The sequence below is a fragment of the Neodiprion fabricii genome, chromosome 2, assembly GCF_021155785.1.
Source record: "Neodiprion fabricii isolate iyNeoFabr1 chromosome 2, iyNeoFabr1.1, whole genome shotgun sequence".
Taxonomy (NCBI): Eukaryota; Metazoa; Arthropoda; class Insecta; order Hymenoptera; family Diprionidae; genus Neodiprion; species Neodiprion fabricii.
Window position 1 is genome coordinate 11620834 of NC_060240.1, and position 26126 is coordinate 11646959.

General features: G+C 35.0%; 5 protein-coding genes across 13 annotated transcripts; 2 read left to right on the top strand and 3 right to left on the bottom strand.

Moving 5' to 3' along the window:
* Window positions 1–834: 834 nt before the first annotated feature.
* LOC124175077 (COMM domain-containing protein 2-like) lies at window positions 835–2155 on the bottom strand. Its single transcript, XM_046554941.1, has 5 exons — window positions 1890–2155; window positions 1726–1803; window positions 1553–1635; window positions 1213–1386; window positions 835–1149 (listed from the first exon to the last, which is right to left on the bottom strand). Exons 1-5 carry the CDS (start codon window positions 1951–1953, stop codon window positions 946–948), a joined length of 603 nt encoding a protein of 200 aa, XP_046410897.1. The 5' UTR covers window positions 1954–2155; the 3' UTR covers window positions 835–945.
* A 63-nt stretch (window positions 2156–2218) lies between these two features.
* LOC124175075 (tudor and KH domain-containing protein homolog) lies at window positions 2219–7992 on the top strand. 2 transcript variants are annotated; one of them, XM_046554939.1, is made up of 9 exons: window positions 2219–2466; window positions 2715–2817; window positions 2896–3301; window positions 3400–3624; window positions 4123–4286; window positions 4428–4648; window positions 4781–4961; window positions 6024–6287; window positions 6590–7992. In XM_046554939.1, the coding sequence occupies exons 2-9, from the start codon at window positions 2722–2724 to the stop codon at window positions 6677–6679; spliced, it is 1647 nt and encodes a 548-aa protein (XP_046410895.1). In that variant the 5' UTR covers window positions 2219–2466; window positions 2715–2721; the 3' UTR covers window positions 6680–7992. The 2 variants fall into 2 exon arrangements, with proteins under 2 accessions (XP_046410895.1, XP_046410894.1); XM_046554938.1 differs by lacking the exon at window positions 2219–2466 and having other exon boundaries at window positions 2627–2817.
* A 2014-nt stretch (window positions 7993–10006) lies between these two features.
* On the bottom strand, window positions 10007–15826 carry LOC124175076 (SET domain-containing protein SmydA-8-like). Its single transcript, XM_046554940.1, has 9 exons — window positions 15686–15826; window positions 15382–15563; window positions 14525–14753; window positions 14093–14343; window positions 13547–13714; window positions 12862–13088; window positions 11356–11566; window positions 11110–11255; window positions 10007–10722 (listed from the first exon to the last, which is right to left on the bottom strand). The coding sequence occupies exons 1-9, from the start codon at window positions 15704–15706 to the stop codon at window positions 10490–10492; spliced, it is 1668 nt and encodes a 555-aa protein (XP_046410896.1). The 5' UTR covers window positions 15707–15826; the 3' UTR covers window positions 10007–10489.
* A 690-nt stretch (window positions 15827–16516) lies between these two features.
* On the top strand, window positions 16517–21307 carry LOC124174803 (SET domain-containing protein SmydA-8-like). Of its 5 annotated transcripts, none has more exons than XM_046554297.1 (8): window positions 16517–17300; window positions 17543–17647; window positions 17746–17938; window positions 18044–18214; window positions 18609–18896; window positions 19185–19472; window positions 19872–20082; window positions 20793–21307. In XM_046554297.1, exons 2-8 carry the CDS (start codon window positions 17565–17567, stop codon window positions 21074–21076), a joined length of 1518 nt encoding a protein of 505 aa, XP_046410253.1. In that variant the 5' UTR covers window positions 16517–17300; window positions 17543–17564; the 3' UTR covers window positions 21077–21307. The 5 variants fall into 5 exon arrangements, with proteins under 5 accessions (XP_046410253.1, XP_046410256.1, XP_046410252.1 ...); XM_046554296.1 differs by having other exon boundaries at window positions 16518–17300; window positions 17990–18214; XM_046554300.1 differs by lacking the exon at window positions 18044–18214.
* A 202-nt stretch (window positions 21308–21509) lies between these two features.
* LOC124174806 (erlin-1-like) lies at window positions 21510–26026 on the bottom strand. 4 transcript variants are annotated; one of them, XM_046554306.1, is made up of 6 exons: window positions 24005–24116; window positions 23641–23707; window positions 23473–23532; window positions 22990–23179; window positions 22631–22889; window positions 21510–22489 (listed from the first exon to the last, which is right to left on the bottom strand). In XM_046554306.1, the coding sequence occupies exons 3-6, from the start codon at window positions 23476–23478 to the stop codon at window positions 22033–22035; spliced, it is 912 nt and encodes a 303-aa protein (XP_046410262.1). In that variant the 5' UTR covers window positions 23479–23532; window positions 23641–23707; window positions 24005–24116; the 3' UTR covers window positions 21510–22032. The 4 variants fall into 4 exon arrangements, with proteins under 4 accessions (XP_046410262.1, XP_046410261.1, XP_046410260.1 ...); XM_046554305.1 differs by lacking the exon at window positions 23641–23707 and having other exon boundaries at window positions 24005–24120; XM_046554304.1 differs by lacking the exons at window positions 23473–23532; window positions 23641–23707 and adding an exon at window positions 24285–26026 and having other exon boundaries at window positions 21512–22489; window positions 24005–24120.
* Between the last annotated feature and the right edge of the window lie 100 nt (window positions 26027–26126).

Consider the following 26126-nt stretch of genomic DNA (forward strand, 5'->3'; position numbering starts at 1 on the left):
CGCGGAAATCTATAGAAATACTTCGATAGATCAGAATGTTGTCTCAGAAAAGCCCAATGGATTGTTGGAAGCAGAACACTCTTGAAGCTTCCGAAAAGTCTTATAACCTTTCATCTGTACTTTTTTGACAGAGATATCGTAGATAATTGATGAGAATTTGATTATAAGAAATCCGGAAAATCCATCTCTAGGTGATATCAGTCGTTAGTTTCTGATATCCTATATATAGTATTATTACACAATTGTATCTTGTGGGTAATATTATTATTATTAGGGGTTATCGAAAAAGTGCTGAAATTCCGGATAAAATAGTATCGACTTTCTCGCAATACATATTTTCAAACTCGAATTTCCTAACAATGAACACCGGCACTGCCATAAATGTATAATAAAGTGGACAGATATGACTAATTATAATCTGGGCCACTTGATAGTAAATTTCTGAACAATCTTGGTTTAATGAGTTATAGCACATAATTATAATTATTGTTTGTATCGATAATAACAATAATCATTAAAAAGTAGATAAATCATATATTTTCTCAAATCGGTTATTTCTGTCGTATTTGCATCACATTTCAATTATACTGTCAAAAACTAACATCACGTTGATATAATTTTCTTAAATTTATAAACTTCTGTGATATTTACTGGACAATACTGCCTAATTAGTTTTAGAGTGGCTGAAACGCGAAAATTTGAGTAACCAAAAAGTTGGGCTAGGCAATGAGATAAATTTTAATAAATCTTTGTAATCACAGTGACCCTGAATGAAATAGGTAAACACTTATTACACTGCATACCTACCGCGAAACGCGGATTTCATGACCAATATTTTTCACTTCAAGTATCTAATTTTATTTTCAGAAATGATAATTTTTACATACTTATGTTATGTTATATGTACATATATATTTTATTTGGTAAAAATAATTCAAACTTCATCTATCTTATACTCCTCGCAATTTTACGCAGGTGTTGACTTCGGCCATCCTGCAAAGCCTGTTCCAATTCCTCAGTGATGTGCAATAAATTATTTGCGTCAGTTTGAACAATAACATGTTCAATTTTTTGTTGAACATTATTTCGAAGACTGAAATCTAGGACTACCAAAGGTGTCACTTGACTCAACAACGATCTGGATGAAATCTACAATTCGAAATATTGTGTACAGTTTTATGAAATGGCTGAATGCTGATATGCACATCTCACCTGTGTTTCGAATCTCCATTCCATACTCTGGTATTCTTGTAACTTGACTCCAAGTGTCGGTAATATTTCTGATATTTCAGACTGTTTTGTAGTATATAATTTGGTGAGTAACATTTCATGATCTTCAGAGAAGCCCAGAGCAATTATTGAATCTCGAAAATCAGAAGTGCTCAACTGCAAAGAGAAGATTATTAAGAGTTCAGAAAATTTGTATTGCATAACATCCAAAACTCGTACATCAATATAGATGACAGAATTTATACTGAAATTCTCAGGGAAAAGAAAACGTCTTTCGACACACACTGAAAGATAAATTTTAATTCATCTATGCCACACTCACCTTGCATTTGCAGCTTTCTAGTAGCAAATTGATGAGTCCTTCTACAGTGCACCTGACATCCTCAGGTTGGATGTCTAATTTTTCTGTAAGAAAAGGGTTTAGCGCATATGACTATCGTATTGTAAAGTATATGCAAACGCAAAGTGAATATCAACATTGTTTTATGAACTTACGAGCAGCTACATTATACAACTTGAAGTTTGGTCCACTATGCAAATAGTCCAATCCTAATTTGCAGAAGTCCTGTAAAACTAAAAATAATAGTTCAACTTCCAGTATCTGCATTAAGTCGTTGAATGAATACATAAAAAATTATTTAAAATCCACAAATTCTTACCATTTGTTGACTGTTCTACGAGAAAGTGAATATGTTTTTTATGCTCGCTTTTTAACGTTAGCATATTAGAATTTCAGATTTTCAAGAAAGAAGACTAAACTTAATCCAGTTCTTTTTAATTTTAAGTCAGTGGTAATTACTTCAGGATATCAGATGGCCATAACCTAGAATAGAAACGTCAAAGCTCGATCCGAGACGCTTTATCCAGTCTTCATCGGAGTACATGATTCACACATAGTGGCTTCACACCTTAGATGTATCTAATTTCAGAACACGCCCGCTGCCATCTCTATCTTCGTAGTGGATTTTTATCTTTTTTTGGAACACTTGCAAGGTGCAAGTGGTTGGTAGTGACAAAATACCCAAAAATTTGGAACAAAATATAGACAAAATAAGGGCATTGGATGTTTGGTTGGAACACCTGTTCACCCTTAGCAATGCCGATTGAATTTGAAAAGAAAGTTGTGCCTCAATATCTATGATTTTGTGGAATCCGTACTAGACGCTTCACAGACGCCAGAAAGTCTGTACCAAATATTACGCTGTGCTCGAAAGTTGGAAAATATAGATATTCGTGGTAAGTTATTCAAATAGTGAAATCTTTTTACTAGTCAAATCGTGTATGACATGATCCAATGATTATTCAACTTGAAGGTTACACATTACATATAACACCTATGGTGTTGTCATCCATACTAACATCTATTATGTCACGTTTCGTCTGCAGGCTCCAAATTTGCTCATGCGTCATAGTCGCGTTGTTGCAACAAATGACAATAGATGCTGCGAAATAAAAATTAAAAAAAAAAACTTTAAATATTCTAGATCAAAAATGAAACTGCTAGATCGTCAGCTTGTGCTCACTTTTGCAATCGGATTGTCACTCACTGGTGCCAGCGCAGCTTTGCTGTACATGTATTACAAGAAGGTGCGTTTTTGTCAAGGCATTTTTACCACCGATATGGAATGAAAACTAAGATGATGAAGTAATGATATTAATTTTCAGGATGATGATCCGAACGACATTCGAACTACACGTTTGACAACGTCGAGGCAAAATGAGGTGGAGATAAAGGTGCCGCGACAACACGTGCCAATTATAATTGGTCGTGCTGGAGCAATGATTAAAGACATTCAAGACAAGACTGAAACTAGAATAAACTTCTCCAATGACGATAAGGAGCTGCCGGACAGAATTTGCAAGATTCGCGGTAAACCGGAAAGCGTTCACTTGGCCCAGATCATGATAGAAAATATCATTGCCAATCAACCTGTCATTGAAGTTTATGAAACATACATACCTCAGCGAGCATGTGGACGAATCATTGGACGAGGCGGAGATACGATTAATCATATACAAGCAGTAACCGGGGCAAAAATTATGGTTGAGAGTTCCAGTTATAAGAATCCAGGTACGAAATGTTTGCACTGCGTTTTTTCTCTGGAATGATTCTTAAAAATTATTCTCAATCTTTGTATTTTCTAAGCAGTAGAATTCCTTGCTTTATAGATTCCAATCAGAGAATTATAATAAAGGGAACTGCCGAACACATCGCTGCAGCTTTGGCATTGGTTGAGGAAAAAGTTCGCGAGGAGAATGAAATTCGAGAAAAGTTAGACGTTAGTTCGTCTTTAAGGGCACCACGTGGAAAAATCTCAACACGGAAGACTGCCGTTCAAGTATCCGACAATCATGTATATTCTACAGACTCCAACCAGATACCAAAAACACAAGGTTGTTCTTTCTTAAGACATGCCATTCTATTATTAACTTCAAATCCCTGAAGAAGAACTGTGTGTATCCTATTTTCTTAAATTCCCTATCTATTTCATTTTTGTTGGACTTGTGGAAAAAATTTAATTATTTTGATTATATATGAGGACTTTTAAAAATTATAAAAAAATTTTATAATTATAAAAAAAAGAAATTTTAAAGAGTTTCTATAAAGAACTCATATTTTTTCTGAAGTTCATTGTCTATTGAAAATCTGAATTGTCATAAATTTTCATGAAATAACGCCGTTCTTCTATAAATCTGCCAGAAGTAATTTTTCGCACAGAAATTAAACCATTTGTACGAAATTTCGAGAAATTGATAGAATTTGTCAGAAGGCTGATAAACTATCAAAAATTAAGCTTTTGAGTGAATTGTTAGAAATCCCTGAGAGTTTCAGAAAATAATATTTGCCGAGGCAAGATAAATTATTGTGAAAACTCAATACGCGCATTTCAGACCCAGAAGTCTTGATGGAGGTGTACGTCAGCGCTGTAGAGAACCCAAGCCAATTCTGGGTTCAAGTTGTAGGTCCTGGTGCAGTAGCATTGGATGAGTTAGTAGCAGAAATGACAGAGTATTACCGCGACGAAGAAAACTTGGAGTTACACATGCTCAAGGATGTGAGTTTTTATTTTCAATTTTCGGTTCACTTGTTTAATATATTCGCAACTGTAGCAGCAATTGAAATATGAACAATATTCTATGAATCGATTCTAAAATAAATCTGAATCTAAATCTAAATTTCATGCTTGTGAACACAGGTAAGCGTCGGACAAATGGTGGCTGCGAAGTTTCCTTTTGATGAGCGGTGGTATCGTGCTGAAGTTGTCACCAAACTCGAAAACGATCGTTACGAAGTGTATTTCGTGGATTATGGCGACCATGAAGCATTAACTATTAAAGAGATGATGGAACTTCGGACAGACTTTTTAAGTTTACGTCTACAGGCAATTGAATGCTCTCTGGCAAATGTAAAGCCTCGGTAAGACCATCTTTGGAGTTATTAATAATGGAGCCTTTTCAGTGGAAACTCGAGAGTGTTAACATTTATTTTCTATATCTTGGTATCATGGTTTTATAATCGATCATGAGTTCAATTTCTCTGCTATTACAGTGATAATGAATGGAGTTCGGAAGCTTGTGACAGATTTGCAGAGCTCAGTTGGGTGGCCCAGTGGAAAGCACTGACGGCGAAAGTTCGAGGATATAAAGAACGTGTTCTAGCTGGTGGAAGCTCTCGCCGAGAAGGCTCACCCATTCCTTGTGTTGATCTTTACAATAAAACTGATAGCCGGGTAAGCTATTGAAAACAATGCATATCTGATACAATTGAATATACAAATACGATAAATAAGGTGCTCCAATATGATCTTGTAAATACATTTATTCTTTATTGGTGAGAAATCAGCAATTCCAATGTCACGGAAATTGGAATGATCAGGCTCTCGTAAAATGTTGAGATTTTATATTTCAGAAAATTAATTTCTGGTACTTTGTGGAAGAGACATTCATTTTTCTAAGAATACAATCAGGCCGATAAGTATAGAAAAGAGCAAAACCTCTTTGAAAAATTTGCAGCAATCGTTATTATCTGTACCAATGATGATAAACACAAGTGAAAAAAAAAAACATCTCTATTATATCATAGAAATGAATTGGATCAAATTCGAACAACACAAGCTAAAATATGAAAAAATCGAGAGAAGGTTTCAGAATTAGAATGTTAAAAATTAATAAACTCTAGTGTTTTTATCAGATTCTAATGTTCTTGGGCTCATTTGTTCATCATGGAGATCTCCAAAAATCATGTTTACAAAATTTGACTAATGGTTCTTTCCAGAGTATTTAAAAATAAATCTGTTTAATACAGTCAACAGACATTCATCAAGAATTACGTTTGTGCTTTATAACCATACTGTTATGTAAGATTTCTTGAATGTTTCTCAAACAATTTTAGAGAATCTATTCGGCAAGCATAATGAGTCCAAAAACATTACATTTGCGTGAAAAACACCAGAGTTCTAGAATTTGAACATTCTAATTATAAAACGTTTTCTCAAATTACTTGTATTTTCGCTTGAGTTATTTGAATTTGTTCAGAATCATGTGTATTACACAGAATGGATGTTGCTTCGTATCAACTGTCATTGAAGTAAATAACATTGTTGGAGATTTTTTTACACATTACCTTTTTCCTAATTTTTGATTCAGATGGTCCAGTCAATTCATTCCCTGAAATCAAGCATCGTCTACATTTGTAACAAGTGTTCATTTCACAGTGAATAAAATTTCTCAGACATGAATATTTCACTAAATCACTTCACATGCTTAAACAGCAAATTTTTTTTTTTTTGAAGGATATCAACATAGGAAAAGAATTGGTAAATGAAGGTGTGGCTGAGGACGAAGGGCCTTGGTCGTCAGCGAGTTCTACTCTTTCCTTGAACCGCCGTGATATTCACGAATCGACAACAATGCCAAGAGTTAGTTCTTCCGAAACACCATCACCTCCACCCCCAACAACGCGGCTTCCAGAAAATGGTACTCACTCTCCACAGTCTTTACATCTTCCTGGAAATTCGAATCAAACAATTGTTGAGATTGATTTGACCACACCGAAGGTTTGTTATTGTTACCCTGTACTTAAATTTTTCCAAAGACATTCACTTGGTTTGCAGGTTTCCTTCTCACAATTCGACTGTCAGAAAAATCGAACCTTTTTCGACTTCTTCATTCTAATTTCTGCAGCTCAGTGGCGGATAAGTCACAAAACCCTTGAAATTCTATTAAATCTTTTGAAAACCTTTGAAATCTTGTCTAATTGTACAGTTTTGAAATCTGGTGTACACGTCTGGTACACAAATTGATGGTTAACCCTAGGTTTCAAGTTGAAATTAATAGCCATTGTCTACATAATCGGCAGAAGCAGAACAGCTCTATAGAAACAGTCGATTTGGTGACTCCGTTGAAGACAACAGATGAAACAAATAGTTGGAAAAGTAAGAAATGGTAGTGATATCCTCAAGAAAATGACTGCGAGGCCCATTCCCGTCTAGGCTGTGACTTCGCAATCAAGCTGATGGCATTTGAGTGGAACCAACGAATACACGACCTGCTGGCTACTGCAGCAATCTCGAAGATTCTGACGATGTGGTGTTGGGTCGATTTGACGTTGGTGTAGTTTCTTAATTACCTAAATAGTTTTCTTTTTATATAACCACCAACCCCCAAAATCGTGATCCACCCTGAAATCATTTGAATGTTTCGATGTTAATCAGACTCTTCTGATCGATGAGTATGAAACGATTGAAAGTTGTCATTATCATTTTATTATCATTTGCTGATTTACTAGTAATCAAAACTGTACTTTTATTTTAATCATTTATTTCTGGTTAGAGTGTATTTTCGTAGGCCAAGTCTTTAGTTGATTGGGGTTGAGTACTTTAATTATTTTGTCTTTGAAGTCAATCTAGCTGATTTCGAAGTTAGCTTAAATAGTAGTCAACGTAACATGTAGCTGTGCTCTTGAGTATAAGCTTTATACTCTGATTAATCTGCCAGCTTCGAAAACAGTTTCTCATTGATTGGGCTAGCTAGTTTCTATTGATATAACTTCTCACTCATGTTGAGTCAAACTGTTGAATTCATTTTTTGTGTACAATTACGTGTTGGTTAATTGATGCGAAAATTTTCGCACTTCATACTTGACCATGTAGTGTGAATATGCCGTAATGTGTCGATTGAGTGTGGATATTTTAGCATAGTTAAGATAAAAAATATTTACTCTGGCAGTAAATAGTTCTACGTTGAGAATGAATCGGCTGTACTGTCTGAATGAAAACTAGAGACAAAAGAAAAAAATCGTTTGAAAATCTCCACCAGTGTGGAGTTGTCCAGTTGTGACAACGATGACAATGATGACAATGTGAAAAAAGTAAACACGAATGAAACCACATACCTGCAATTTAAATGAAACGCATCTGAATAAATTCCAATAACATAAGCTATTGTATCAACAGTATAAAAGAATGCTGTATAGTTGTATCGTTTAAAATGATTAAACTCATGTATTTTTGATCTGATTCTGATGTTTTTGGGTTAGTTTTGCTCGCTGATCAGATCTCCAAGGATTGTCCAAAAAATTCAAGGACTTATTCTGTTTTATTAGTGTTCACGGTCATCGGCAAATGTAACATTATTGGAAATTTTGTGAACGGTTTTTCCCTTTTGCTAACCATTGATTAAGACAGTTTGGTTAATTCACCCTTAATATTTTAGCAGAATCTCAAGACAATCTCAAACATAAGTTTACTAATTTTGTTTTCACAAACCAAAAGTGTGCCTTAGTAAATGGTCATGAGTCGTATTATTTAATCGCATAATGGAGAGCTTACATACGTCATAGGTATGTTGTAAAGTGAACATAAGTACGAGACATAAATATTATAATGATAAAGTCCGATGTAGTGCAAATATATTATATATATTTTTTATAAGAAATCTGTATTTTCCATTTTCTTTATACTATATTATATATGTATACACTATGTTGCGTTCGTTATTACTATTATAATAATTATTATGGTTGTTATTATTATTGTGACGATTTAAATTATGCTCTAAAGAAAATCTCTTTCTCGTCGATGCTTGCTTAGTATGAGTCTGGTAATACTCTCGCAATTCACGTCTGATCCTTAGATTTAGTTTTTAAGTGATATGAAATTGCAAAACATATTAAAATAAAAATTTATCACGCTCAAAAACATGATTTCCCTGCATTTCAACAAGTATTTAATGTTTATCTTTAAGAGAGTCGAAATTCACACTGTCGTACAATTATACAATGGCACTGTTATGTAAATTCACTGAAATTCTAAATTCTTCAAAACGTGCAAATATATTGGAATCTCCAAAAGTGTACGGTAATGTAGTTGTAATTTTGCGATATGAACTCTTTACTCTGATATTTTCAAATATGCAGTTCCAGAATAAGTTGAAAACATTTTTAAAACTGCTATTAGTATTAGTATGTCCTTTGAGGGGTCCAGGATTTCTATAAAAATCAGGAAACTATGGCAAATACAGGAGTACGATAATATTCCGGAGACTAGGGACTACGCTGAATTGTCTTCTCTGAAAAAATTAGGCCTGTTTCGCGTTCGAACAAATTTCTTTCAGCTCTTTTTGATTCAACCAAAAAAGTTCTTCGGATCTAAATTAGCATTCGTTTTTGCGATTCTTTAAGCTGAACAACTTTTCATCCTATAATCGATTTGTTAGAGCCATTATCCACTATTGCGGCCCTCTTGCATTTAAAAAATCTACAAATACTACAGGTATTAAAAATGTAGATAAAAGGTTATAGATTGAACATTACGCTAGATTATTAGTAATTTTATTAGTAACCAGGATTCAAATATATTCATATTTTGTACTGGTAACAGAATCAACAAAAACACAAATTAAACATTTAAGATAAACATAACATCAAATATTTAAATCTTCTATTAATAAACAAGGAACATACATTTATATGTATGCTGATGAAATATAGTGAACTCAACGATTCACAAAATTAAGGTGTTTATTCATTCCATGCAGACGTGTGGATAATTACACCTGTCGACGATACGAATTGATTCACGGATTCGATAGACTATCATTCGACAGTCTTCTATTGTTATTATCCACAGATTGCGATATATCATTATTAGAATTTATCATTGTTCCAAAATTCGAATTTACTTTACTGCATTCAGCAGGAATACTAACAGCAGAATAAACTGACACTCGCGTTTATCTCAACCCGGTCCCGGTCACATCGCGAGTATCAGCGACGGAAGACGACAAAATTTATTCATATGTCGGTTTTTTTCTGGTTAAAAACTTGAGCGTTCGAACGATTATTCGATGCACGCTGAGGTTGAATGACCAAAGTTAGATCAAGTCCGACCTCTTGTTATATCTTCGCTAGACTTCCAATGAATGATCGTATTCTATCACTATCCAAAACCACAATATACACAAGTACGAACTATTCTGTCAGTGTGTGTCACCCTCAAAGATTGTGTTTCCGAAAATTCTATTCACATAAAAATTAGCGTGCTTAGAAAACTTGTTCGGATACCCCAAGTTTTTCCGAAATATTCGCGATAGGCGAACATTTGGTATATTTAAAGTGTCTCCTGTAGGTTCACTCTGAAATGCAAAGAGACACAGCATAATTATATTTTGCTCGACTTATCGCAGCGACGCCAAGCTATGCGCAATTGATTTTTCTCGTAAATATACATGGTATGTATGCGAATATAGCGTATATAATGGCATATTAAATCAGATCTTTTAAATACATGTATAACTTTATTTTGTAAACATAACAAACTGATTAACTATGTTTATTGTAAAACTGAATACGTTATTACGTGACTTTCAGAGTTACATGTCAATCACATATTTCCAGCAACAAAAGTTCTTCAAATCAGACTTTAACACGTTCCTTACGCAGTATGCTACACCAGCCTTTGGTGCAAAACTTCTTTAATTCGGATCAACCTTTTTCAGTAAGATGACCGCGGATTATGTTTCATTTTTAACTTGACTGCTCTGATGTCGATTCACTGAAATAAGCAAACATGACATACTCCTCTACCATCCTTTAGTTTAGAGTAATTAGTACATCCGTTTTTTTAAATCGCAAGTAGTGATTTTCATTATCCCTTTAGCAAAAGTGTCTAAAATTGAATAGTTGTCAGAAGCAGTTGTTAATTCTCTGATGTGAAGATCATTCATTACAAATGTTTTCGGTTATTTGCGACGATAGGATTTACGTATTTTTTATAGAGGCTTCCAATTCCCCCAAAGACTGAACTGCCACTTCACCAATCTGCCTTTCGACAGTGTTTGGATACTCCAACATTAGAATGCGTGCTGCTTCCTTCAGAATTTCCGCTGCCTCTATCATCTTACTCTTCAGACTTGCCTCATCTATCGTCCCAGTATGAAACAAATTCTTGGCCAAAACCAACAGCGGTGCATGTAGTTCGTATAGAGTCATTCCTGAATACATAATATCGATAATTATTGCATCGTTAGACTATTCTGTACGAGAAAACAAGTTTCGAAAGTCGAACTTCCCAAGTAGGTTTTAAAAAAAAATAATTATGATTTACCATTTCAAAGCATCCAAAAATTCACACATTCACTTGACAAGCCGTTTTTTTTATCATCTATTCAAATTTAATTGAATGGAGGCCGAAAAATCTTTGACACGATCAATGCTTCTTAATCTTGCTTTACGTTTTATCTAGGGCTTGATAATGATTAAATCAGCTCTTTATGTCAATGAATAATGATATACCTTCTAGAATCATGAATCTAATTTACAAGTTTTCGTATCTTGCTTTCCACCAGTGTGTCATACCAGATTACGCTATTTATACTGACCTCTAAATCGTGAGTAACCTGGTTCTATGACATCCAATGCCCGGAGAAGAGATCTGCATATATCTACCTTGTGTTCCAAAACAACGTCTGGTAGATCGTCAAATTCATATCCTTCGCATCGTCCGTAAAGTTGATTCAACGAATACCTGAAAGTAATTCGAACGTGCAGCTTGCATCACGCCATTTCACGTAATGTAGCAGGAAAAAACTTTGTCTATGTTCTTTTACTATTATAAGAATATTTACATTAAACTTATGTTAAACGCGTGTTGCGGATGCAAAACTGAGCGATACTTTTTGATGAGTGATTCTCTTGCTTCGATCGCAGTACCGCCGTCATTGCAAGTTGCCTGTTCGACATCGTCCACTTCCGCCTGAATGATACTCAACACACGCCTAATCGCTTGTCCTCCCGTCGTGAACGGACAATGCGTGCACTTCCACGTACTTTCGGGATCTGCATAAAATACCCTTGCATTAGTCAATGGATAGGTTTATTCATTCCGTTTGATACAGTCAGTATAATAAACATCATACTGAACGCAGTTATTATATAGGAAATTCCATATCAACTTGACCAAGTCCTGACCCTCATATTTTTGTCTGTATAACGACTGTCAAAAGTCGTAACATGAAAATGTTATTTTATGCCACGCTTGTATTTAGGTCAAGTTTTATAATTTTTTGATTTCTTAAAATAGTTTAAAAAGTCTATAAACTTGTATTTGAAAATATCAAAAATAGCGCCTTTACTTTTCAAGGAAGTTTTCAAGAATTTTCGTTGACCAAAAAAATTTGAGACGTAATTTTAATAATTCATGTAAAAAAATTACATGTTTCGCGTTTTGGTCGAGAAGGGGATCGTTTACCATCCTGAATATCATTCCGAAATAATCGGAATAGAATGTGGCATTTGTGGTATTTTTTCGGATTCTTCGCTAACACGATTTTCACGAATTTCGACAATCATTGTTTGCAGGGGATTTTTCAGAAAAATCTAGAAAAAATGCATTTAGATATACTTGAGGTCCTACCACATCAAAAAAAAAAAAAATTCGGGAAAAATAAAAAATATAAAGCTCGAGTTGAAATGGCATGCCCCATATGCATTATCATCAAGATGTTGGTCTTTAATTTAACTTCCTCACTTTTATCCACTTTTATAGTTAAATACCTAATCTGGTAAAAAAAATCTCAGAAGTTTCGTATGTGTAAGAGTATTACTGTAGACAATTTCTCGAAAGATGGTACTCTTTTAGGTTTTCTTTTAGAACTTCATTTTCTATTGTTCATTTTCTAAAGTGTTCAGATCTGAGCAATTCCAAATTCTGGTGTTTCTGCATATTTTTTTTTTTTTTTTCACTGCATTGCGTAATGGAAAACTGCAGGGATGCGGGTTTTCGAGAGGTATATCAAAATTTTTAAGAATCAGGTGTGATTAATATTTCGCAAACGTAGCGAAAAATGTGGATATTTCTTTCAAAAAATATTTCCAATGTATTCAGAATTATAACATCTTTCTAGAAATGTTAAACAAAAATATCAAACTTTTTCTATAAGCATAGGAAATTGAGATATGCCAAGATAATTCCTATGAGTTATTAGAATTTACCAGAGATTTTTTTCAAGAACTGGAAACTGTAAGAGATTTATATTTTGAGTAAATTCGTAAAAGTTCATGTGAGTTTCTGAAAATAATTTTCGACAGGAAGTAAACGGCGATTTCCGAATTGAGGGATCTCGTGAACTCACCCAATGAATCGAGGGACAAAATCACTCCGTTATCACATTTGTTGCATTTCAACGACGACATGTGAGTACCGAGCTCCGTCGGATCGGAACACCTTCTGCAGGCACAGTCGAAGTACTTGCTCTCGCGGAGTTGCTCACGGCGCAAAATTGTTGGTAATAAGCTATGCGTGTAGCTGCCATACAATTCACTTCCTCGTTGTACCTTCGTCGTTGTTCTAACGCAAATTCTACGATCAGAGAGACAATTGTTGAAAAATGACAGCTTTTTAAATGAGGAATAGCTAATAAGGTTTTGAGATATGGCTGTGGTTGTTCAATATGGCGGCGCACTTGGTGATCAGCTGGGTGCAGTTCCAGCCTCGGTTTTGGCTAATTTTAACGAACACAAAAGGACCAAAAACTTCGCATAAACGGTACTACACTTTTAATGTATTACATTGAATTAATAACAAATGAAGTGTCGGCTAAGAATGAATTTCATAACTAAATACAACACGATTAGTGCCGTATACACTTTTTGTGCTACCAGATGTGATCTTCTTATGTTTTAAATCCCAAAACGGCAGAAAATGGTACGTCGGATACCAATAACTCCAAATTTTGTATTCGATCGCTACTTCCTTACTTATAATATTCATTCAACATAAAGTGTAAGCTGTAATTCATACTGATTATCGAAAATTACCTGTAATTATCAGGCGAAATACTGTGGGTGGTATTAGAAACACAAGAGTGATTCATCATGGCCGTGATCGGGTACAACGCCTTGGCACTGTAGCCTGACGGGCTTCTGACTTCGTGACTGTTAATCTCGAGGATACCACAAGCGGTGTGAAGTTCATCCTCTGAAAATCTATAATCAATTTTCCATAAGTATTAAAAACCTCGTTTCCATCTGACGATCGCAAAAAGAGTCATCATTTACAAATCCCAGTAAACCCAATCGAATGGAATACGGCAAAAACGGAATTAACTAGAATTAAAACAAATTGAAATAAATTAAAATAAATTCATAACGATTGCCACACAAGTCTTTTCAATTCGGTTCAATTCAAGTTAATTCCATTTTTGGACGTACTGAACCCCATTCAATTCGTCTTGTTTTACTGGGATGAGCAACTACGCCCGATATCGGTTTCTCTGTCTATGTTTAACTTTTTAAGGAGTCATACAACTATTAAAATTTGCCACTGATACATACATTTTATAAATTTCAGAGTGTGTATTGTACCTGTCAAGTTTACAGCGGGAACGAAGGTATTCCACTATGTTAACCTGAGATCTTTTCCACTCGAGTTGCTGCGACCTCTTCAAATTGTGTGCCTCCATATCTTTCACCTCGGTCATCCATCTTATCGGGTCTTTCTCAGAAGCAATAAGCAGTCTCAACGGACTCACGCAGTCCAGTTGAGGGGATGCATTAACAGTGTCACCATCAATCGCTGCGATGACATTAAATTTCTCCCCCGAAGCTGCAAAAACCTGTGGAAATATCTCCGTTTACCGATTTGGAAAACTTGAATATGGAGATTTTAAATTCAATGGCATCCAGGGCAAGTATTTAAAAAAACCGAATCACTTGCTCAACAAAACGGCGAGAAAAATTTTTGGCACAAAAAGAAGTATCAATGAATAATTGAATGAAAAAGTCAACAATGCTCACTTGACACTCGTAATCTTTATGACAAGGCAAAAGTTCGCAATCCTGCCCGCAGACTGGCCAGCCACATTTTGAGCAAAGTGGTCGCTCCGTGGATTCGAGACCTGTAGGTGGCCAAGGCGAATAACATCCAAGGCAAAGCGGGTAGCTAAACGCTTTCGGTCCAACGACAAATGCTGTTTCAGACCACAACTCTTCGCCAGGTTCCAAATCACGATTAGCCACAACGTACCTGCAGTGTCAAATTATATTTTTACCTTTTCGAAGAGGCTTCATTATCCTGTTTAGACTTTCAATAAATAGACTCATCTGTTCTCATTTCAAAAAGATTATTCGACTTCGAGTTTCAAATATACCGTATTTCAGATGATTATGTGTAATAATGATGCAGTCTAATAGCAACGTTACTGGGATCCTAAATGTGGGCATAATTCGGGCAACATCGCGACGTACGTTGAAAAATCAGCTGATTGTTTCTGGTGAAATTTCCCAATACTAAGCGGCATATAAAACGTTTTGCACGCGTTGTCGAATAGACGTAAAATATGCTGCAGAAAACCGCTTTTATAAATAAACACAGCATAAGCCTCACGGAAAAAAAGCCCAACTTGGGTGTAAATTCGTAAACCTAACTTTTTTTTTATGGGAAATTAGCATTATCTATGAGTTTGGGGTACGAATTTACACCCAAGTTGGGTTTTTTTTTCCGTGAGGGAATCGTTGGTGGTGACTTTACAATATTTGTTACCACAAGTTTGCGTATTCTGGGTTCAATGGTTCTCATAGGATCAATCGCGTATTACAAGCGTAAATAGGAGACGACGACTCTCACCTGAATTTTGATAAACAGTCGTACTTACCTTCCGAATTCCTCGTTCTTTAGAATTTTGTAAGGCTTATCGCAAAGTTTTTTGTGATTATCATAATCACCGGCTCTGTGATCTTCAGAACAGTACCAGGCTTTGAAACAACCAGAACATTTAAACTTGCAGTTTGCTGCCCCACAACTTGCACATGGTCCTCCAGAGCCTTCGGCTACTACCTATAGTTAAACACACAGGCGACGATATTGCGAATCAATCGGTGCACATCAATGACATATACATTAAATTATTTGACATGAAACTACCATTTGTGAAAACGCCTATAAAAAAGAGAAATTACCAGTTCAGGTGGCGAGGACATTATTTGGCGCGAAAAAATCTTTAACCGAAAACTGTTTAAGGAACAGTGAACGAAGTGTCAACTATAAGTTGCGCTACTTGTTGCGGCAGTCTGACTCTTGCCGTGGAAAATCGGGTACTGTTTGAATGAAGCACACTCTACGCTCCTCCGAATCTACACCTTAAATATATTCGCGCTAACCCTGCCAAAGAACAGTGCAGCTGAACCTCGTTACATCTCGAGATTTCGGTCTCTAGAAGTATCTGTAGTAGTTGAGAGGCGACTGATGAACTGTCGCGGGTTAATTTTAGACTACAGACATCAGTCTATACAGTAACAATCAGAAGCTTGAAGAATCAATACCAAACACACATTTCTGTGTGTCGCATTATTTTTAGTAAACCGTGTATCATGATAAATACATTATTTGTTTGAACTGACATTCATAAATATGTATTTCTTGAATTGGTTTCTATTTTATATTTGATACATTTTTTTATCTATGTACAGAGAAATTTTTTTATTTTATTTAAAAAATTCTCTCTCATCCATTGGTTAATTTGATTATAACGATTAGGCTTAAAATTAACTATGAATTTTGTCGGGTTTTGGTTTCTATTAAATGTTCCTTCAAGATAAGTTGATTCAACTTCGCAAATATTTTCACAATTGTAACGTCGTTATATAGACGATTCCGTCTAGTAAATATCTTATATAAACCGTACTTTGCTCAAGAACACCCAGAATACATGACGACACGTAACAAAAAGCGCGAACAGGCCAAAGATTGTGTTAAGAGATTGCCGCAACAGTTATGAGATGGTGCTGACAGAAATAGGGGACAAGTTATTGCGCTTACTCCTTTCTCCTTTCTTTGACCTGGCGGTTAATATTATTGCTGAGGAAAAAATAAAATCATTTGAGACCTCGGGAAAAGTTTTATCGTAAGAGCTCTAATTTTAGGGAACGGCCAGTAATGTAATGTGTTTTATGGTTTTATAAAATTTCGAATCCTAATCTTTTCAAGATATACGTCATTGTATAGAAAATACCTGTGCTAAAGGAAAAAAGAAATTAGAAATAAGGAGAAGAAGCTACCCTGTTCAGAATGCATAGCTAATAGCTGTACATATGTATATGTATATGCAGAAGCACAGAGTAGGTATGATTTGCCTAAAATAAACTCCCCATCGGATTACTTCGGCACAAAATCCAGACACCTTATAGACTAAGTAAGTTCAACTCGAGCCCCGCACCGCGAAGTCGAGCTCAAGAACTTGATGCTTATTGTTAGGCCGAAGCTTAGCTTGGCACTATAATTGCTTACGGTCCAGTCAGTTTTATTCGAGAACCAAAATACGACAGTCGAGTTTTTATACAATTATTATACCGCATGTGTGTAAATGGTGCGTAATTGCGCGATTATACAGTTGATGGATGTGAGAAACTGAAAGTAGGCTTCATTTGTTATACCAATTCGTTTTGACCATACGTGAATTTCATCTTGAAACGCTTCATTAATTGCGCACAAAATTTGAGAAGAACAACAGTTAAACTATTCAAAATCGGATTGGATAGTCGCATTCCCTTGAAAGATTCGTTTTTGGCATCATTGGTACGTACATTAATTATCCCATCCATTTGAAAATATTATTTTGAACCTTGTTTAATTATGTATTGGATATTTAATATCAGGGTAATATTCATATTTACAATGAAATTACTTTTATCGCCATATACCGACAACAGTCAAAGCAAGTAAACAATTGTTGAACGAGCAGATTAGACAAAAAATGAATCGTAGGAATTCAAATTAAGGTGTACAGTTACAGTATCTAATTTGAATCTCATTCCCAGCTGCGGCATAAAAAAAAATAGGATGGTGAACGACAGAGAAACGCAGGATGCGCCTGCGCAAGTTTTTTTGAAATATCGAATTGCCAAATCTGAAAAACTTGGAAGGTACTATAACTTTCCATACTATACGTCATATTTTGTACAAATGATCCCGAGGCATTAAAATGTTTGACGAAATCAGGAATTGAATGATTGAATTCCAGGTACATGATAGCCGAGAAAGATTTGGTTGCTGGAGAAGTAATTCTTCGCGAAAGTCCAGTGAGTGTTGGTCCAACTGCTTTCTTCGAAGGTTCACTTTGCTTTAATTGTCACAAACCAATCGTGCAACCAGAGTTGAAACGTTACAATTGTACAAAGTGTAAGGTTGCTCCACTCTGCCAACCTGCTTGCGAGGTAAGCCTACATTCGTTAAAAAAATTTCGCCACGTTGTTAAATTGTTGTAGCTCGTTCCAGGGTATCACAAAAACGCCGAATGTTCACTTTTTCGCTCAAATCAATTGTATTCGTCCAAAATCTCGGATCATTCGACCGTATTGCTGCCGCTACGTCTCTGGCTTCTCAGGCAAACTGAGACAGAATTATGGAAACATATTGACCTGATGGAAGATCACGTGAAAGAAAGAAGGGGAACCCATATTTGGAGTATTAGAGAACAGACTGTTGTTCAAGTAAGTGATAAACTGTCGATTGGATTGTTAAATTCGGAAGAGACCGTCTTGTCGCAGTGATAATACTATACCAACTGTCATGGCCATCGTATTTAATTATAAAAGTTATTAGGTTTTGCATATTTTTATCTATACGGCGACTCAATGTCAAAAAATGAAACTTCGACAGCTCGCAAGCTGAGTTCTGTATTTTGGTATTTATTAAATTTACCCAAATCGATCGACTGATTATCATTTCCGAAGCCATCGTTTCACCCTAATTCACATTTAAATAGCATGATCCTATGTGTAACTAATAACGTTATCCTCTAGTTGTGTTTCAACGCTGATTTCTTTTGAGGCATGAAAGATTCTCAAGACTAAGTACGGTTTTGAATTCATTTTATTACGATAGGTTTTGCATAAACTTCGATTGGTGCCGGACGATAGTGAAACTTCAGAATTGATGCAACGAATATGTGGGATTTTAGACGTGAACAGTTTCGAATTGAGGTCCTCGGGCGAATCAGAATTAGAAGGCCACCTTTTGAGAGGGCTTTACACAAAAGCTGCACTCATGGCTCATAACTGCCGAGGCAACACGCATCTCACAGTAGACGAACGCGATGAGCTGGCAATTTACGCCAGTGTAGACATCAAGAAAGGGGCAACTATTTATTTCAATTATACAGGTTCTTTACTGGTAAGTTTTCGAACTGTTTGGGTCCCTTAAATTCGATAGACGTTATCTCGTGACAATGAATACGTGACATACCGACTGGATTGTATTTGATTGTAAAAAAAATGTACAAAATGCCATATACCTCATATGAGGCTCCAACAGCGTGCGCGAGGTTTTCTATGCATTGATATTCATTGAATTTATCCATACCGATAAGCTGATCACACAATCACGACGTCATATTGTCCTTACAACCCCTGCACGAAGGATAAAAATTTTTACTGATAACTTGTATGTACATACATTCAGGGCAGTGCAAAGCGGCGTGAGAATCTTCGAGAAGGGAAATACTTCGAGTGTGAATGTACATTATGTAGGGATCCTTTTGAGTTAAAGTCCAACTTGAGTTCATTGGTTTGTCCTCGATGTCGTCAGGGATACGTTGGGATTCAAAATCCTTTAACGTCGAATCCGTATGGTCTTAAAACAAAATGGCAATGCGAACGATGCAAATCACTCCTCAGCGGCAAAATGATCAAGACCACGTTGAATTTAACACGTTCTCTCATTGAGAATACTGAAAACTTCGATACAAAGGTACGTGGCAAATTATCGATTCTGTAGAAGTTCGAAAAAATGTATTTCTCTTTATAAATTCAACATTCTAATATCATTATGAATTGAACTATTTTATGCCAAACCGATTGGCCACTAGCCTCCACCACTTGCAATTGCCATGTTATCTTTATTAAATGACTATTCTATAAATATGTAATTAGTCAAGTTGTCGACTTGTACTTCCGACTTCATCAATTGAAACTAATGTATCACTTTACTCAATTTTACTTATAAGATGTTGACCACGTAGCTATTATGCAGATTTAGAATGAGTGAATTGTGAAAAATCAGTTCATTCAATATCATTCAGTGTCATTCAATACACATAGATAATGATTGATTGGACGGAAAGTAGAATTCATCATATTACGATTACAGGCACTTGAATCTTTGCTAACGAAATTATTACTCACCGTTCACACGAATCATTACTTGGCCTTGGATTTGAAGGAAAAATTACTGGTCAACTACAGAAAAGAGATGTCAGCCATTAACCCGCGAAAAAAGATTTTGGAACGCATACTGAACCTTCACAGAGAAGGTCTGGCCGTTCTCGATATTGTCGAACCAGGGATTTCACGTCAAAAAGGTCAATTCAATTTCTAATAATGTACGGTATTAACTCAAATAACGAAACCTTATTCATAATTAATACATTGTAGAAATTTAACGGTGTAATTTTTTTTTGCAATCAACCTGCTATGATCCAAAGTGTGGGCGTCAAAATGTCGAATGATGTCAGCTATTAGCAGGAAATATACGTTTACTTCAACGTATTTCCACGAGTATTTTAATTATTATTAACTCTAGACATAAAAAAATGTGTAACCGCTTGTACAGAGTTTTCTGTCTCTCATATTCGAACAAATTCGCTGAAAAGAAGGCTAGAACGATCAGCTGATCATCCAATGCGACACCATATTGCTCTCCGACGGGTTCTAATAGAATTTGTATTAGGCACAATGCGTAATCGAGAGGATATTCACTTGTTTCAATCGCCAACCACTTGGGGAAGCAGTCACTTTAAGATCCCTTGAAATCACTTGAAATCATTGCAATGGTTTGTCACCCGGTTTATGAGTGAACACCTCCTGTCTGTAATGACGTGATATAGTACCGGTTTTCTCATGAAGAAATGTAGTTCTTCAAACATAAAATCAGAATATACTTACAATGAATAAAAAACTGTAAAAGAAATTTGATTTCAATATCGCCACAGTCATTTTTATCTCTAGCAGTTTGACGCAGATTTATCTTTGTTAGTGCAATCTGTTTAATTACGTCGATATTTTATTACAGGAATACGGCTGTACGAAATGCACTTGGCAACAGCATTGATAGCAAAAAAGAATTACGCCGCACGTGAAATATCACCGTTAGAATTGTCGTTACAATTGAAGGAAGCTCAAGATCTACTGCGAAAGGCGTTGTCAAATCTACTTTTGGAACCAACTGGGACGCCCGAAGGCCGATTAGCAAAGCTTGCCTTACAGCAAATGAAACTTTTACGGGAAAATATGACCGATGCCAACGCTCTAGCTACACCAGGACAAAAGCCGAAGACACAGACCATGAAACACTGATCTTTGTGTATAGTAGAGATAAATTTCAAGAGAGCAATCAGTTTTATTCGACCATAATTGACAGTATTGACGGAAGCAGGACATAGGTTGTTAATTGTGCTTCGATCTAAATGTTATACGAATATACTAGAATGTACAATCAATTCGCATTTCTAAAATTATATCAAAGCATCGAAAACAGCGTGCCAAAAGTTTAACTTTCATTTTATAACATTAATCAGTTTAGAATAATGTGAGCGAAAAAAAATCGTTATTTTCACGAAGTCTGATGATTATGAAATTTTGACAGTACGTGCAATGTTTCCATTGCCATATCACGGTCAGTGGCAAGGTTTTACTACTAAACAAGTTTTGTTGATTTTGAGTTAGAAACTCAAGATTTTCCCTAATCTCGTATTCTCGTGTATTTTTAATCCACGCAGGACAGTTTTAAAGATGAATAGTGTATACCGTCTGAATTAAAAGTTGGGAAAAGAGAAATAACCGTTTAAGAAATCTTTAGCAATGTCATTTGCGCCAACGAGTGAACACGAATGAGACAACATGTCCCCTGTATAATAGAAATGATTTTAAAAAAAATTTAACATCTTAGCTAGTACTGTTCAAATTTGTTCCGATTTATTCCCATACGGATTCTCCATCATCTCTTAAATGGATTTCTTAAATGATTTGTTTCTCTTTTTCTAACTTTTCATTCAGACGATGTGGTCCCATTCAATATGAAAATGGCGAAAGGATGAATAATTTTCAAAAAAATGTTCATAATATGAGCGTCACCGTGCATAGCATACAGATAATGCTTCAAAAATACACATTTTTTTACCATAATCACGTCTTACCGAGGTAAGTTACTGTAATTTATTTGTATTCGAACAAACAATAATTAGTATATTATATATAGGTATGTACAAGCGCACTTCCGAAAAATCACTCATTCTTTCTAACGTTACGTGAAATTATTTTGTCTGTTCGAAATCACTAACAATGGTCGCGTCTTTCCGCGAGATCTTTGCATCAGCGCCCAAAGTAGGATCACTGGAACAGCCTCCGAGTGTAAACATTTTTGGGATGTCAGCTCCGTAATACACTTTGGCATTCTGAGCTAGAGATTCGTATTTCTTGAGCTCCAGAAACTCTTTGGATAATAGTAACTTGTTTGCCTCGGCTTGTCGTTCCATTTGATAAAAATCAGCATCTGACCGACTCTTCTGTCGAGCTAGATGCATCTCATCTTCAATAGACGCCATTCGCTGTAATGATTCTTTCTCCATGATCTTTTGATCGAACTGAATCTTTGCCACTTGGGCTTCTTTTTCTGCTTCGATTATTGCCTTTTTACGATCCGTCTCTGCATCTTTTTCCACTACTCTTTGATGCTGTATCGATATAAGTAACTTCGTCTTCTCTGCTTCCCTGTGAAACAAATTATTTACAATCTCACTATAAATGTTTTATTATTTGGAATTTAAAATCCTCCCACTTTTTTCATCATGATGACTGTAAAAATATTGGTCGATTTAGGTCTTGAACAATTCTTTAATGCTTGATACTCACATCAACTCGTAATTTTTCCTAATAGTCTCTGGTATTTTTGGCTTTGTAACGCGAACTGCCTGGATGCTGAGTCCTGGCGCCAATTCATTGAGATCAGTCTGTAGAGCAGACTTTAAATTTTCGTCGATTTGATCAAATAAATCTATGTAAACTTCGTGAAGACTATGCATAGAACAAAATTGATTTAATTCATGATGAACTTTGTTGAATATTAAAGTCCTGTCGTAATCTGCAGTAAAGTTTTTCACCATGTTGTAAACTGAAAAAAAATTAGAACATTTTTTAAGATACCTTTACTTTTCGGGTACCTATGGAAACAACATATATGCGCAATATTTTAGAATCATTTATTCCTTTACCACTGTTTGCATCCAGAATGTTCACAACTTCTATTCGATCAAAATAAATCATAACACCTCCACTCGTTCCGCAGGGAACATTTTTAACTTCGTCCGTTTGTAAAGTTACCTGAACTGAACGATATGAAGTTAAAAGAGGGACCATCATATGAAATCCCGGACTACTGACGTGTGAAAGCAACGCGCCACCCTAAAATTGAGAATCCTGTTATTTGTAGGTATTTGTCACATTTACATCAAGATTAAGGATGAATGCGCTTCATCATCTGAATCAACAGTTAAGGAAAAGTGGAAAAACAGTTTAAAAAATCTCCAGGACTGTAATTTGTGCTAATGATAGTGAACACCCATGAAACAATACGTCTGCTGTGTAACGAAAATAAACAATTGGGAACAAATTAGAATAACACTCGCTAAGTTATTAACAATTTGAGACTAGGTTTCACAAATGGAAAGTTTAAAATGATGAAATGCTGGTCTTACTTTCATCTGTTTTCACCAGTTTTCGTCACATTTTATTCATCACAGAAATCTTTACGAGACCTGAGAAAAATTTTATATACAATTATCTCCATAGTGGATAAAAAGAGATATGCATAAATACGGTACAATAGATGTTTGTCGACAATTATATTTAAGCATTGTATTTACACTATAATGTAATATTTCTTGAATGTTTTTCAGTCAATCGAGCTGCAGGGTTCTACTCAGCAAACCACTAAGCCCAAGAACATTAGAACCGGGTAAAAAACACCATGGTTAAAGGGTTTTGCCTACTTCAAGTCATGCACTTTTTTTTAAATAGTTGATATCTTAGCTTACGTTATTCAAAATTGCTCAAAATTATTTTTATAGCATAATAGGTATGTTATATTCGTATTCACTTTCATTGCAGCCAATAACTGGGCTAGACATTTTTTAATCGGATTTTTCTCCTTCCTAAACTTTGAATTTCGGTCGTTCGACTCATTCACCATTAACAATCTCATTAGAAAGTACAATAATAAAGACTTACCCGAAAATATACACCAACATGACCCTCCTCAATTCGATGAAGTGAAAAATTAAATACTACAGCCAAGCAGACTAGTATACATAATCCGATAATATTTTGATCGGACATTTCCTTACCTATAAACGAAAGAGTCAATTAAAGTACGATGGAATAATGAATTTTTAATGGAAACTAAGTTTCAATGACACTGAATGAATCGATGTGTTTGTGTATACTGGCAACCTTAAAGCAAATGAAACTAGGTTATGTGACAGGCTGAACATAATCTCAACATTCTTACCGTATATTAATTATTTCGGATTGAATAATTCTTACTGATTACATTAACGAAGATGGAAATCGGATTTAAGGTGATTTTTTTTTTATAGAATATCTAACTAACCCTCCTATTCACCCTTCCGTGTTTACAAGTCTTCTATCCATGGCTACTTTGATCAGTGCCACAGTGCAAGAATCATGCAAGAATTGAAGTTGATATGAAGCAATATCGCGGGCATGGTTTTGTTTGTATACAGACAAGAGTTCGATTCTTGAACCCAGGACCCTAGATGTCATATAAATACGCAGAACCATTGGATCTCAGAAAAAATCTAATTTTTATTTCGTGAAATTTGTGGGATTTTCACCTCTATTAGATGATAATAGAAAGGAAGGAAATAAATCAGAGTTTTTCACATTTTTATTAGGAAAGAGTCTTGAGTTCCCAGATTTTCATTCGATTTTCGCGTGGTAACCGACTTTAACACAAATAATCAGATTTTTGAAAACTCTGATTATTTCGGATTGTCAATAAAAGATAAACTTCCGAAAGAATAAGTTCATTCCAGAAAATCTCAAAAATTTTTTGAAATTCCCCAGATATTATCAGAATAATTCAAACTTGTCCAGAACTAATATAGAATACACTGAGTTGTTCGGAAACATTGCATATTTCCAGCAAAATTTTTTAAAAAAATTCATGAAAATTAGCTGAGAATTTTTTTCTATCAGGGGGAGTAAAAATAAACGCCTAGGCCGATTTTTCGCTCTTAATAAACTACAAATCTATGAATATATAACATGTATTTGTATTTTCATTTACTTACTTTACTTATCCTTACAATAGTATATATTTATAAGTCCTACTTATTATTATTATTTTTATATTAAATTACTTTGCATATATAGATATATATACGTATATGTATATGTATATATATATATATATATATATATTCATATATATATATGTATATATCGAGAGATATCCTGATTTCACTTGGCCAGTATTATAATTGTCATTACGTATGATCATTTAAATTGTGTCTGGAACCATGTGATATTCAATACCTTATAAGTGAGGTAAAAACACAAATTCGACATAAATGTACGCACTGACGGGGCTAGGATGGAATTCTGTACGACGAACACAGAGTTCGGATGTGCAATTCTTAAATTCATCCAAAAACTATTAGCAATTAAGGCAAATGTATTACACAGGAATCTCGGATGCTGACCAGGTAACTAATCGAATATATTCTCTCCAAGGTTTATGCTATTGCAAATAAGTTTTCAATGAACTTCGGATATTGCAAAGACTATTAGTTGCTGTAACATTGTAGCGCATGTATCAGTTTTTTTTTTTTAATTTTAGATGCAGAAAAACATTAAGTAACACAGTACTTCCATAGTTTGATATTAGATTAACGAAATATCATTTGTATATGATCATTAGGGTGTGTCAAAATAAATTTTTTTTGGATTTTCATGGGGGCGCAGGGCTAAATTGTTATTTTGTACCAAAAAAAGAGATTCTCAAAAGGAGAGTGCTGTAGCTCAAGTGCTAGGGTATCCTAAATCGTTTTTTGTAAAAAAAACAGTGAAAAATCACACACACAGAGAATGCTGACGTGAAAGGATCGCAATATTTATATTTTTATTTTTTTTCAAATAATTCTGGCCCAGAATACAGAAAAATATTTTTTATAGTAGATTGAGTTTATACAATGGATAAAGTAAAATATTTTTCTTTCTTCTGGGCCAGAATTATTTGAAAAAAAAAAAATATTTTAGTTTATACATTGTATAAACTTAACCTACTATAAAAAATATTTTTCTTTATTCTGGGCCAGAATTATTAAAA